Genomic DNA, 14375 nt, shown 5'->3' on the forward strand with positions numbered 1-14375 from the left:
ACTTGCTTACCTGGAAGATGGTTCAGAAAACAGGACTTCTCACCAGGAATTGCAAAGCTAAAAGAATGTGGCTCTGGGGCAGATGCAGGAGTTTCAACACTGGAAATGGGGGGATGAAAGCCTACGAGTGAGCTTGGAAGAAAACTTAGTAATTTTCAGTCTAAAAAGCCTAACTCACATGAATAGTTTCTCGTGGAGTATGGCCCTTTCCAGTCAGATCTGTTGGTGCTATCGAGCTGGTATTTCAAGTATGTCCATCTGCATTTAAACGAATTGCTCCAAGACAATCTGATTATGCGGTAGTTACTTTGGTGAGAATAGCGCCTCAGTGGAATGGAAACTTCATTTTGAGTCTAATATTAGACCTTGCTTTGGAAAATTCCTTTTAAATGATCACAAGCTGGGAATAGCAAAAGAATTTAACTTTCGACAGACAGCATTCACCAAGAATTTTTAACTGCTTATGTTTGGGTCCTTGGGAAAGCAGATGTGAGAAAGTGACCGGCCTGAATGGACCAGGGGAGCAGTGATGTGACCTGATGAGTGTTTATATTTATTGCTGATAAGTTTCCCTCCTAGTCTCATTTGCTCAAAATATTTTCATTCTTTGAGCATGAGCATGCTAAGGATGAAAATTGTTAGGATGCCTAATTGTCTAACTATCTAAGCTTCCAGGCTTCCTAGATGCCTGTAAAGGGGTTTGAGGCAGAGCAGAAAAGGGCCAACAAGGCTACGGAACCAAAGCCACTCTGAGTAAGTGCTGGGAACCCGATCAGACCTGGCCCCCAGAGAGGTTTTTAGTTTGTCTAGCTGTTTGTGTCTGAGTGAACTCACCCAATTTGAAGTTTTAAGTAAACTTTATTTAAAGGATCCCCACCCTGTTGTTAAAAAAAAGTAATACACATGTTAACAGATCATGAAATTTCCAAATCATGTCTTCTTGGCTTAACTCAAGGATTTGTCTCAGATGCCTCGCATGCCTTGGATTAGGAAAACCAATATTGGTATTTGAGAGATGCATTATTATCTTAAAAGATTCTTCTGAAAGGGAAATGCATCTTTTAATCATGGTGTACTTTTGATATACTGGGCTTTCCTGTTTCTGAATAAGCTGGTAGTAAGTCAGTGGTGTCTTAGAACTGAGGAAGAATGTTAAAAAGAGAGTAAGTGTTACCATTTATTGATTGCTCAGGGGCTCCCAGCCACTGTCCTTGCTGGATCCCGACACTATCTCTGGTATTCACAGCAGTTGTGTGTGGCAGCAATTATTACGGACCTGGTTTTAAGAGATGAGACTGAGGCTCAGGAAAGTTCTGTAATTTGCTCGTGATCACACAGCTAGTAATGGCGAGGAAGCAGCCGTGTTGGGGTTCCAATCTAGGACTGTTCAGCTTTGGGGGAACTGCTCCTCCCTTGCCGTTCTGGCCATCTCCTGTAGCAGCTGTTCTTAAACCCTCCTGTCTTCAGATCCCTTTAAGCTCTTAAAAATTACTGAGGACCCTTGAACCTTTATTTACATTGGTTCTATCTGTTGACATTTACTGTATTTGAAATTAAAATACAGTAATGTAAAACACCTGGGCCTCTTAATTCACTTTTGAAGGACAGTAATAGGTCCACTACGTTAACATAAATAATGTTTTTATTAAAAATAACTTTTCCAAAACAAAAATAAATCATGTTACCTTTTTGCATCTTTATTGCCTAGTTGGGTTCTTCTATCTTCTGCATTCACTCTGTGCGGTATGTTTTAGTTGAAATATATGAAGAAAATCTAAGCTCCCATAGATATGCATTTGGAAAGGGGAGGGATATTTTAACAGCCTTTTCGGGCAATTGGGAATAGCCTCCTTTGTTACTATACCAAAACTCAACAAGCGGTAGTATTTTGAAGGTTAGTTGCTGTGTGGAATCTGGAACTATACCAGTGGACTTTTGAAATCCTTTGGTCTAAAATCTTCCTCCTAGGAAAATTCTGAATAATATATGTAGGTACTCCCCCAGTCTGGGAAGGAAAGCTTCATTTCAACCCATCACCCCCCTGAGTGTGGGCTGGTCTTTATGACCTGCTTCCAAAGGATAGAATGAGGGAAAGAAGAAAAATGAATAACTTGACAGTGGAGAAACTCGGGAATGTCGTGTGGTTGTCGTGTAAGCCCTGATGTGATGTAACTAGAAAACCCAGAACCCCAGTCTAATCACGAGAAAGCATCAGCCAAACCCAAATCAAAGGACATTCTACAGGATTCCTGACCAGTGCTCCTTGATTGTCAAGGTCATAAAAAAAAAACCAAGCAAAGATTAAGAAACTGTCAGATGCCAGAGGAGACGTGACACTTAAATGTAGTATGGTGCTTGGGACTGGATACTGGAGCAGAAAGAGGGCATTAATAGAAAAACTGGTGAAATCCTAAAGAAGTCTGGAATTTGCTGTATCAGTTGTCAGTTTCTTAGTTTTACAAATATGTTGTGGTAATGCGCGATGTTAACATTGGGGGCGACTGAGGAAAGGCTCCTCAGGACTTCTGTCTTTACAGCTTTTCTGTAAATCTAAAATTATTCCAAAATAGTTTAAGAAGTCCATTGTTATAACCAAGCAACAGACTCTAACTATAGAGAACAAACTGATGGTGCCCAGGGCGGAGGTGGGTAGGGGCGTGGGGGAAAATAGGTGACGGGGATTCAGGACGGCCCTGGGTGTTGTATGGAGCTGATGAATCACTAAATTGTACACCTGACACTAATACTACACAGTATGTTAACTAACTGGAATTTAAATAAAAACTTCTTTTAAAGAATATAAAAATAGGGTATGAGAGGAAAAAAAGAATCTGTTGTTATGTCTTGTCCTCTGAATAGATTGTTTACCTGTGCATGATTTGGTAACGTCATCACCATGGTCATTTGGAAAATACTGGCTCACTGAGTTCTGTAGATCTTTGAAATGTTGACCCATCCATTATTCAGTATTTTAAAAATCACACTTGTTACGTCATCAGAAAAGTCTTTGTCGAGAGGTTCTCAAGCCCGTGGTGGGATACAAGTTTGCCAAAATTCCGATTTTCCCGTGAAAGCTCAAATTTTATCATTAGCAAATGCTGCTGTTGTTTTCCGTAACATTGCAGGCTCATTGTGTCCATTTTCAAGGAACTATTTGCCAGCTCTCCAAGTCTAAATGCCATCCGTCTGGTACCTCGGGTAGAAATGATGTCCAGTGGAAAATGGCTAGTGCAGCCTGCAGTTCAAACCGTTGTGTAAGTGCCTTTCCTCAAGACAACGATTGTGCTTCAGGCTGTGACAGCAGTGTTTTAGGGTGGGTCTCCTTTTGCCGCATAGAGTATTAAAGGACAAGTACTCAAGGTCACGACTAATGAAATTAATTTTTACATCTTCACCAGGGACATTCTGAAGAGAAACGACTTTCCCCCTTTCCTGTGCGTGTGTGGTGGCGGAGAACACGGTCGGCTCCCGCTGCCTCGCTTTGGGCCCGGGGGCCTCTGCGCGATCGCCTCACAACCAGCACAGTGCGAAAGGCTGGGAACATTTTAGTGTTCCACGGGAAGTAGTCTGACCCCGCGGCCCTCCTGAGAGGGTCTTGGGCGTCCCTAAGGGTCCACAGACCACACTTGGAGAATTGTTCTCCTCAGGGAAGTAGCAGTTGCTCTAAGGTCACAAAGGAAGGGCTGAGGAGATGGAAGACCAAACCCATGAGGAAGCAAATGGTAATGTGGTGAGGCTCTTCCGGCCCGATGGCCTTGTTTTCTGCGGCTCGGGAAGCTTTTCCATTTGCCTGTGGTACTTCCGCACCCTGTTTCAACGCCCGACATGCAGACTCCATCATCTGGTGTCTGTGTGCGCCGCCATTCTTAACATAATCCCACACAAGCCTTCCTTCAGGAAATGCAGAAAATGCCTTCTGAAACTCTGTTTTCTTTGCTTTAAAGGTAAATCTCATCTGGCTATTGTGCAGCGAGTGAACAATGAGGGAGAAGGGGACCCATTCTATGAAGTTCTGGGAATCGTCACATTAGAAGATGTGATTGAAGAAATCATCAAATCCGAGATTCTAGATGAAACAGATTTATACAGTGAGTAGTCGGAGTGTGATTTTTCAGAATTCTGTCATCTCATTCATGAGTCCTCTCACATCTCTAGGGGTTACTTGCCTCTGTTTCTAATTACATGCTGGGTGTGTAGGCTGTGGACCACTTAGCCGTGTGTTCCAGACCCTTCATCGGAGGTGGGGAGAAGAGGCAGGTCCTGTGATGTAGAGTGGCAATGTTTTGTTTTTGTTTTTTTTGAAAAGTCAGCTGCTTCTAATCATGGATCAGGGCCTTATTTGTCCTGAACAGAAAACTTCCTCCTTGGTTTTTACATTGATTCTGCGTGTGGAAAAAATCATTCTTGACTACTTTTATTTTCTACAAGTAGGCAGCTGTGTTCAGATAAGTTTCTTTTTCTACTTAAGGTCCTAATTCAAGTACTCGTGAGGGGGATTTGTTAGGTTGATGGTTTGCAACTGCTTAGATGGCCTTGTTCCAGAACCCACGGGCCAGGGCAGAGGTGAGGTCTGTGAGTGTAGGTCTGCTGTGGCAGCGGTGGTTGGGGGAGGTATAGGTGGTGGGACAGGGTAGGTACACAGTAAGAATGTGTTTTTTCCCTTTCTCTGCTTCTCTGTCTTTTGGGGGGCAGAGGGAGACAGATGACGGGGGTAGAAGTCACTTGGCTTGGGGCGGAGGGAGGGGAGGATTTATTGGTGTTTGTGCATGGGGTAAACTTGATCCTTGGCTGACTGTTGACCCTGAATCCTTTCTCACTGAAGTCCCCAACTGGATTGTTGGACTGTGGAGTTTAAACCTTCTTCTTCAGCCTCACTTCTTAGTAAAGCAGGACCCTTTCAAGGTGCCAAAGTGGCTCAGTCGGTTAAGCGTCTGCCTTTGGCTCAGGTCATGATCCTGGGGGTCCTGGGATGAAGCCCCGCATCTGGCTCCCTGCTCAGTGGGGAGCCTGCTTCTCCCTCTCCATGCCCCCCTGTTAGTGCTCACTCTCTCTCGTACGTGCACTCTCTCTCTCTCTCTCAAATAAAATCTTCAAAAAAAAAAAAAAAGCAAGATCCTTTCATGAGGTTAATAATGTGAAAGGTGCGTTATTGCCTGAAGATGTTTGGGGCTCTCAAAGGTGGGACAGAGAAGAGTATCTGGGCTCTGTTTGTTCTGTTTGGCTTTTAAAATGTGACTTAGAAGGGGAATGAACTGTTCAAATGGCCTGGGGCACCTGGGACAAGGCCTGCCTTTCTTAAAACAGAGTGATTTTTATTCAGTCCTGCTAGGTGGGAATGTCCCTCATTTTAAAAATGAGAGTCTTCTGTGTACCTTTAGAAGGATAAACTTGATATTTAGGTAAGGACTTCCTTCTGAAAATGTATCTTTCTTTATCTTCATGTATATTTTAGTGCGTTCTTTAAAATCACCAGTGCCTCTGTGTTTTGTCCCCTTGACACTTGAAGAGTAGTCAGAGGTCACATAATAGTATTATTTGTGTGTTGACATTCTTTTCATCCTTCCTTACAGTGACTATTTAATACCAAGTGTGTGTCTATATTTTTTCGTTTCAGGGGTAGTACTCATGAGAAAGATCATTAAGACATTTAGGAGATCTTAAGTTTGCTTTTCAGTTAACATCTTTTAAACCTGGATTAGACTGATTTCACATGGAAGTGTTGCCTGTCATGCCTTACCGAGATGGAATGCTGAACGCATGGCTTTAAGTATATTCTCGAGGCTGACAGGCAGTCAGGGCTGTCATTTGCCATTAGAAAATTATTTTGAAATTCAGTGTTGATTTATGCTGTCTGATTCTGAAAAGAATTTGAGACAGAAGAAAATGATAAGTTAGGACTGCCCTCTCCCCAGGACAAGCCTGGTCTTTAGTCTGTTTGGCCCCAGGCATGAAATGGTAATAATGCACAGACCGCTGATTCTTGGGAAAGGAGTGAGCGATTGAGGTCTTGTCTTTAACCAAGTTTTTTCTCGATCATTTCTTTGTTGAGAAAAATGCTAGAAAAAAGGTTTCGTATTAGACGGCTTCTAGATCAGGGGTTTGCAAACTGCAGCCCCCAAGTGCTGCCACCAGTGTGGCTAGCCCNTCGATCATTTCTTTGTTGAGAAAAATGCTAGAAAAAAGGTTTTGTATTAGACGGCTTCTAGATCAGGGGTTTGCAAACTGCAGCCCCCAAGTGCTGCCACCAGTGTGGCTAGCCCACCCACTGCGCGTTTTTGTTTTTTTACATTTGGTAATCACTGAAAAACATTGAAAGAATAACTTTTTTTTAAGATTTTATTTATTTATTTGACAGAGAGGCAGCCAGTGAGAGAGGGAACACAGGCCGGGGGAGTGGGAGAGNTTTTTTTTTTTTAAAGATTTTATTTATTTATTTGACAGAGAGGCAGCCAGTGAGAGAGGGAACACAGGCCGGGGGAGTGGGAGAGGAAGAAGCAGGCTCCCAGCGGAGGAGCCTGACGTGGGACTCGATCCCAGGACTCTGGGATCACACCCTGGGCCGAAGGCAGACACTTAACGACTGAGCCACCCAGGTGCCCTCGAAAGAATAACTTCTTAGTGACAGTGAAAATAATATGAAATTCAAACTTCACGTCCGTAATAAAGTTTTATTGGCACATGGCCACGTGACTTCATTTACCTATGGTCGCTTCTGCTCCACAGCGCGGTGAACACTGTATGGCCCCGGAGCCTGAAATACTGCCTAGCCCTTTACAAAGGAAGTATGGTGACCTCTCTTCTGCATGACCTTCTTCATATTTGCTTGACCTTGAGGATCTCAGGGTCTGGGGTAGAAGCAAAGCTAACAGATATTATTGTTAAAACGTTCGGTGAAAAGCGTTCTTTTTGTTTGTTTGTTTGTTTTTTGGGGGGTTTTTTTGTTTGTTTGTTTCTGAAGAGGTTTTGTTCAGACGTTTGTTTTCCCTGTTTCTCAGCAGAGGCCAGGAGCCTCTGAAAGGCAGGGCACACTTCCCTGTGTCGTCTGTCACCCGGTGACTATTCTTCTCTGCAGTGTGGTGACATCGAGTAGCAGGAGACTGTGCGCGCTCCGAGCTGTGGACCGTTGCTGTGGGGTTCCAGGGCTTGTGTGAGGGTTTTGTCCCCGCTGCCCAGCAGTGCACTTACAAGGGCTCTAAGGATCTTCAGGAAGAATGTTTATCGTCGCTCCTAGTTGCCTTACTTTGAATTGGGTGACGACTGTGCCACACTGATTTGACGAGGATTCTCTCTCCCCGTCTTTCCATCGGGCGTGTGTGCGCAGAGTGCTGGCGATCTAGAGGTAGCCTAGCCTTTCTGGGATTTTGTCATTTTCATTCAAAAAGAGCCCTGATCTATCTAATCGAGTGCCTTTCCTTTTATCTTTTCTTGTTCTTCTGTCAGCTGATAACAGAACGAAAAAGAAAGTGGCCCATCGGGAAAGAAAGCAAGACTTTTCTGCCTTTAAGCAGACAGACAGCGAGATGAAGGTTAAAATATCACCGCAGCTTCTCCTGGCCATGCACCGTTTCCTAGCAACAGGCAAGTGCAGCTTATCGCATCGGAGATCTCTACGAGCCCTGGACCGTGTTGCTCACCCACCACTGACTGGGGTGGGCTTGGGGGTGGAGACTGGGAAATGGGGTGATAAGTAATGCCACTTTTGTGTTTTGTTTTTTGTTTTTTTTGTTTTGTTTTTTGTTTTTTTTCTTTTTAAATTCTCTCCTCTCCTGTGTTCAGTGTCGGCATGAACCCTCTGAGACATTTACCAGGGGTGGACCAGTAACTTAAAATTGGTCTGAAAGGTAAGGATGAATGTTAGTGCCACACTGCATGTGAACAGTAGGCCAGGTCATCTGCTTCCAGCTAAGTCCCGGGGAGAGCCCGCTGGTGGCGTAGGTTGGCAGTGCAGACCAGACACCACCCCGCTGTGTGTTGGACAGTTGAGTCATTCTCTCTCCAGCTTGCCTTGGAAGAACAGTTGGACATCAGTGGTAACACAGGTGCTATGATTCGCAAAGAAGAAAAATAGATTTTCAGAATTAAATCTGTCTTTGGTGATGTCAGTGAAATCAGAAATTCTAAGTGCTTTGACATGGATTTCTTGATGGCCTCTTCGAGCCAGATTAACTTGGGCCCATTCCAGGAGGCAGGCGTTCACATTATTAAAACCACCAATCCAGCCGGCACTGACTGCTCCAGAAAGGTCAAGGTTGAATGGACTTAAGAGACTGACTAACCCTTCTCACATCCCCAAGTGGCTCTCTGGGTGAAGGGTGAGCTCTGTTGGCCAGGGGGAAACGTGAGAAAATCTGAAGTGCCCAGTGGCCTGTAGAAGACGTCTGTGTCCAAGGTGGGCATCCAGTGCCCTTCGGCTGCATGCAGTGTACTTACAGTATTTCGAAGAGAAGGCTGACAGTAGCCATGCGATGGAATGTTCTGTACTCTTTAAGATCATGTTTTCAGATACCTAGACATGCTCACAATATAATGTTTAGGACACGGGAAGATACTCATAATTGAATGTGAGGTGAGGAAAAAAAACAACAACATAAAACTGTAAGGGCGCTGTGTTTTTGTGCGCACACAGCCACACAGGCCCACGTGCTCACCAGCTGCTCAGAGGGACGGAGCGGTGGGTTTATAGGTAATTTTCTTTTCCTCTTTATCATCTTCTGTATTTTCCAAAACTTCCATAATGTACTACCTTATTTTGTTATTACAAAAGAGCCACAGAAGCTAATACAGAATTTATGGTTCACCTAATGAAAACAATTTTCAAACATATAAACAGTATCTTTAACTGATTTTTCTGTTTCTTGTAATGTTATTCATCATTTCAGAACCACACTTTAACATTAAATGTTCTCCGACTCTGCCTCTGAGATACCATGAAGTCCAGTTTCAGTAGAGGAACCCTAAGCCAGTAATTTTGAGTTTTGTTATTGGAAATAAAATGTACGCCTTTGTCAATACAGATACACATTTTTTATTTTTTTAGTTAGCAAGTTGGAGTGCATGTTGCTGTGTGCACGTGCCTTGCTTCTCTTCTGAATCTCCGCCTTCCTTTGTTCCCAGACTCTCTCAGGGTAGTGGAGTGGGGGACTGAGGTGGAGCACTTCGTCTGGGCACCTGGTACTAACCCACACCTAGATGCTTCCTGACCTGTGCTTCTTCCTTCGGCTGTTGTGGGACAGTCAGACTATTGTGGCCTGTCGAAGGGTGTCCTGGCAGTCAGGAGCCTGCTTCTGGTTGACTTTGATTTGTGTCAGAAAATTAGGGTAATCTTATAAGAACTGAAACCAATGACGGGTTGAAAAGGAAACATTTAAACAAGTACGAGACTTTGGCATTTTCTAATTTCTCCCAGGTAATCTGCCCCCAGTGGATCGCCAAACGGAAGTGTCGTTAAACCATATTGTATTGCTTCGATTCCAAGCATTCTTACATTCTAAACTCCTTAATCACTAGTATAATTTTTTTCCATCCGTTTGAAGTGTAATATCAAGTTGTGTTTATATCTGTAGAAGTAGAAGCATTTAGCCCATCCCAGATGTCAGAGAAGATCCTTCTAAGGCTGCTAAAGCACCCCAATGTCATCCAGGAACTGAAGTATGACGAGAAGAACAAGAAAGCCCCAGAATACTACCTCTACCAGCGAAACAAACCTGTAGACTACTTCGTTCTCATTTTGCAGGTCAGAAGAATTATTCAATAGTTGTTTGCTCTCACTGAGTACCCGTCCTTCCAGTTCTGAGGAGACTTTTCTGTAGGTGAATGGGTGTCAAGGTTCACACACTTAACTTCTGGGGTTGCCCGATACACGGGAGGATCTCATCCTCCCTGTTTTCCTCTCTGTAAAAATAATTTCAGTACAAAGCAATGTCATTAGTTACTTCGGTTTCCAATACTGAGGGTACTTGTGGATTGCTGAGGCAGGAAGACATTCATTTAAAGGATTGTGAATTCAGTTGTTTATACTTTTTGAAGAGTTTGGAGAATTACCGGTACACATCCAAGTCTTGGTTGGGCCTTTGAAATTTAAGTGTCGTGAGTTCCTGGGGTCCTCTTTTTATCATCTTCACCGTCTTTTTTTCCACTCTTCGTTAGGACTTGGTCATCTCCAACTTCCTAGAGGTAATCTTACTATCTCTTCCCTTAAAGACATCAAATTAATCCATTTATTGTTTTTATTTAATGTAATCATTACAGCTTCTCGTGCCAATGGAAACCTTGTTCCTTCTCACTGATAATATAATCCACTATATGAGGTGAGAAGGTCCATCCATTCTGGACCCTCCAGGGGCTTTGGTGCTGGAGTTGATAGGAGGCCCTTATTATATCACAGTTTCATTTGCTGGAACACCGTCCTTGACATGGAAACTAAGATGAACAGTACAATGAATAAAGTGCTGGTTTTATTGACTGCTTATACCTCCTTACGGAAGAATTACTTTTATAGGAAATCTGCGTATTCTCAGTACAAGAATCCTAGCCCTTTAAGTGTTTTCCTACTTTTTGGTGATTTCCCAGGTATGAATGGGAGTATAATGAAAAGTATAGTGTTATGAGTACCCGGTAGGTCCTGCAATTTATATGAGTCCAGCAAGGTCTCAATTATCTGAAGGATAATTAGGGAGGTTTTTTTTATTTGAAAGCAACCCTTATCGGATGTCTGGATGAGGGAAACTCTGTGAAATATTATGTTCATGACCCTCTTTGGGTCCTATTGTGATGTCTGGAGGCAGAAGTAAGAAACTGTAGAAAAATCTGTGCGTTAACTAGTCACATGCCACTTTCATACATTCTTTCGTAGAAACATCTCTTTGCTGGTTTTCTAGCTCAAGACCCTGATTCTTCTATTAACCTTAGTCTCATTCAACCCTGAGCTGTGTTTTTCTTTTTCTCTGGAGATGCACACACTTGAACCTCTGAGGGGGGCTGTAGGGAACTTACGTACTGCAGTGAGGGAGTAAAACGCTTGTATTTCTCCTAAAAGCTAGCTGTGACTATTTCTTAAACCTAGAGAAACTTTGAGTTACACTAAAGTTTGGATTACACTTTGTTTAGGAGGACTTTGAGGATTGGCATAGTGAATTTCAGGAGTAATATTTAGAAACTGTGCGTCTTTCAGTTGTCGATTTTTATGTAGTTAGCCTGTATGAAGTTGTGATTCGGGAATGCTGTGTTGGTGTATAACAAAGCTATTTCCTGGCTGAAAGATCTAAAAATAGATTTTATGGAAGAGGGACTCCATACTCCCTGTTCATTTACAAGTAAATCTTTAAGATATTTTTGATAAGGCATTTGTGTTTATGCTTACCTGTATTTGAATACCTGTGTCATGTTAAGTATTGATACAAATGTGACTTTTTTTTGAATTATGGAACTGATGATGTCATGAGGGTTTTTGTAAATAGTGTATGTGCTGGATTAAGAGGATTTATGGAGGGGTTTAAACTATGGAGTTCCGAAGATTAGGTTCTTGTAGGCCAGCCAATTACCTGAGGTATCCGGAGTGTAAGAAAATGAAATACCACGATCCCTGTCAATCTAGCACAGCTGTCACCTTTTACAAACTATATTCCAGTCAGAAATGGCACCGGCCCAGCTTTGGAAATTGGCGCCAGGTTTTTGGGCATGTCCCACTGCACGTGCTCGAGTATTAAAGCAGAAGCAAGCTGCGGTATCTGCCTTCCATTCCTGACCCCGGAGCCAGTGAGCTGTCCTCTTCTGCAGACGCTAGAAAAAACTCTCCCATGAAGTAATTGATGTTTGGAATGTAATTATAAATAGAAACCCATTGCTGTGAGTTTAAACTCTTAATGAAATAAAGTCTAATTTATTCAAAGTAAACCATTTAAGATTAATTAAAAGAATTCTTCTGTAAATTACTGGGCACATACCTCCAACTCCATAAGTACAAAAAGGCCACCACCTTGAGTTTTATCTGAAAAAGTTAGGTTTTTAAACTGAAATGTATTGGAGAATCAATAAGGAGAGTGATTAGAACACAATAAACACGGAAGGAAAAGTTGATTGGCTCTGCATGTCTTAAATAACAAAACACATACATTCATGCCTTTTATTGAGTTGTTTTCAAATAAAAAGAACCTCCTTAATTATCCTTTCCATAATTGGGACCTTGCTGGACTCAATATAAATTGTAGGACCTACCGAGTACTCATGAATGTGTGTTTCCATGGATAGGAATATAATTTTGGCGGAAGGTTAATTTCCACCATCATAAAAGAGTAAGCATACCAAGAAAAAAAATGTTTTAAGTTGACTAATACAATTAACTGGAATTTGGAGAAAATTAAATGTAAAGCCAGGGAAATACACTGTTTATGAAAGTCACATAAAACTTTTTTTAAAGTTGATGATTTGCTATGTCATATAGAAGTTCTAAACCCAGAAAGGTAGAAATTACTAGAACCACCTGTATAGATCATAATGAAATAAAATTGGACCTAAAAATACATAATTGAAGTATACTAAGCCATTTTTAAATGGTGACCAGTTCTCTTATGAAGGCTTACGTAAGGCTCAGAACAGGGCATTATAATGTATTCCCATGTGTTTCGTGTGCATCTGTATATATATGAATCTCTCTGGAAGGTTACTCAAGAGTCTGGTCACAGGTGGTTGCCTCTAAGGAGGGAGACTTGGAGGACTGGGAATAGGGTGGAAGGGAGACTTATTTCTCCCTTTGATTTGAATTTCTTACCACGTGCACATATTACCTATTTAAAGAAATGTTGAAAATAAAATTAACATCTAACTGATAAACCCTAAGTAGCAACTGAATTGGAAAATATATAGAATATCATAAAATACAGAGAACATCATTAAAGACATCATTAAATAATACCTTATATGCAGTATGTCAAAGAAATTTTATTCTGAGTACTTAAATAAGGGAAAAATCTGAAATTATCTAGAAAAAGAACAAAGCAACAAACTGAAAAGAACAAATTAAATAATAAAGATAGTCATGAAAAAGTTAATGAGAAAGCCTTAAAGCCCATAAATAAAATCAAGATTTGGTTCTTTTAAAAGACTAACAAAATCAGTATTCTATTGACGTAACATATGTGATAAAAGAGAAAACAAAACAAGAAGTTCTCTCTTCTCCTTTAAAACAGCTAGATTCAAAGAAATCACTTGGAAAAAAAATTGACACTTGGAGGCGCTCATTTTCTGCATAATACAAATGGGTCAAGATAGTATGATCGTCAGTTCTCCTAACTAAAAAGGTAGCACTTAGAGACCAGCAGTGTCCCCGAAGAGTTACTCACTGTGACTAAATCAGGTTTATTTAGGAATGCAGGACTAATTTAAGAACAGCACAACCAAAATACACCATGTTAATTAGGTAAAGAAAAAAAATCCTCATGCTCCTATCAATAGATATCAGAAAGGCAACTGACAAAATTAAGCCTCCATTTTTTTAATTTTAGAAAAACAAACAAAAAAAAAACCTTTGTAAAAATCCATTATGAATAGTGAACAAAAAAGAAACAGTGCTGCAAAATCATTCATGTCCTTAAACGGACAGCCTCCTTTTGGGAATACATACATTCAATCCCTCATACACATGAATCTAAAGAAATTATGCTAAAGCTATCTATGCAAATATATTTATAGCAAATTTGTTAATTATAAAGTAGTAGTGGTTCATATGTCTCAACCACTTATATTTCCATATGGTGAGACCATCATATAGTGAAAAAGTGGAAAGCACATAGAAAAATGTCAAGTGTGTGCACAATAATTATAACTATAAACCATTTTTCTAATTCACAGAGTTGGTATTTTACAGTGAAGGATTTGTTGGTCCTTTAGGGAGTTAAAATGTCTAAGCAAAAATACATATATTATTTTTTTGCAATTNGGGGAGTTAAAATGTCTAAGCAAAAATAACATATATTATTTTTTTGCAATTTTATATATATATAAATTGCTCTATATCACATAAATTGATTTTTTTAAGAAAAAATGAAATATAAAGAATACTAGGAAAACAAATAGCTCTGCCAATTACAGAATCAGTAAAAGGAACACTTTTTTTTTNAGGGAGTTAAAATGTCTAAGCAAAAATACATATATTATTTTTTTGCAATTTTATATATATATAAATTGCTCTATATCACATAAATTGATTTTTTTGAGAAAAAATGAAATATAAAGAATACTAGGAAAACAAATAGCTCTGCCAATTACAGAATCAGTAAAAGGAACACTTTTTTTTTTTTTTTCCTGGTGTTAATTTTTCTGCTTGATTTCATGCCTCGGATTTTTGTTGTTGTTCAGCTGTTCCACCCACTCTTCAGGGC

General features: G+C 40.8%; 1 protein-coding gene across 4 annotated transcripts in view; it reads left to right on the forward strand.

The window, feature by feature from the left end:
• Positions 1–14375, forward strand: part of CNNM2 (cyclin and CBS domain divalent metal cation transport mediator 2) — a 150588-nt gene that overhangs the window by 116229 nt on the left and 19984 nt on the right. For 2 of the 4 annotated variants that reach the window (XM_034663202.1, XM_019809427.2), the window contains exons 2-4: positions 3945–4088; positions 7441–7578; positions 9564–9733. In XM_034663202.1, the coding sequence (XP_034519093.1) occupies positions 3945–4088; positions 7441–7578; positions 9564–9733 (452 nt within the window). Of the gene's footprint in view, positions 1–3944; positions 4089–7440; positions 7579–7776; positions 7842–9563; positions 9734–14375 lie in introns of those variants that run through there. The other 2 variants (XM_034663203.1, XR_004626254.1) reach the window with 2 other exon arrangements.

Source organism: Ailuropoda melanoleuca, chromosome 6 (assembly GCF_002007445.2).
Source record: "Ailuropoda melanoleuca isolate Jingjing chromosome 6, ASM200744v2, whole genome shotgun sequence".
Taxonomy (NCBI): domain Eukaryota; kingdom Metazoa; phylum Chordata; class Mammalia; order Carnivora; family Ursidae; genus Ailuropoda; species Ailuropoda melanoleuca.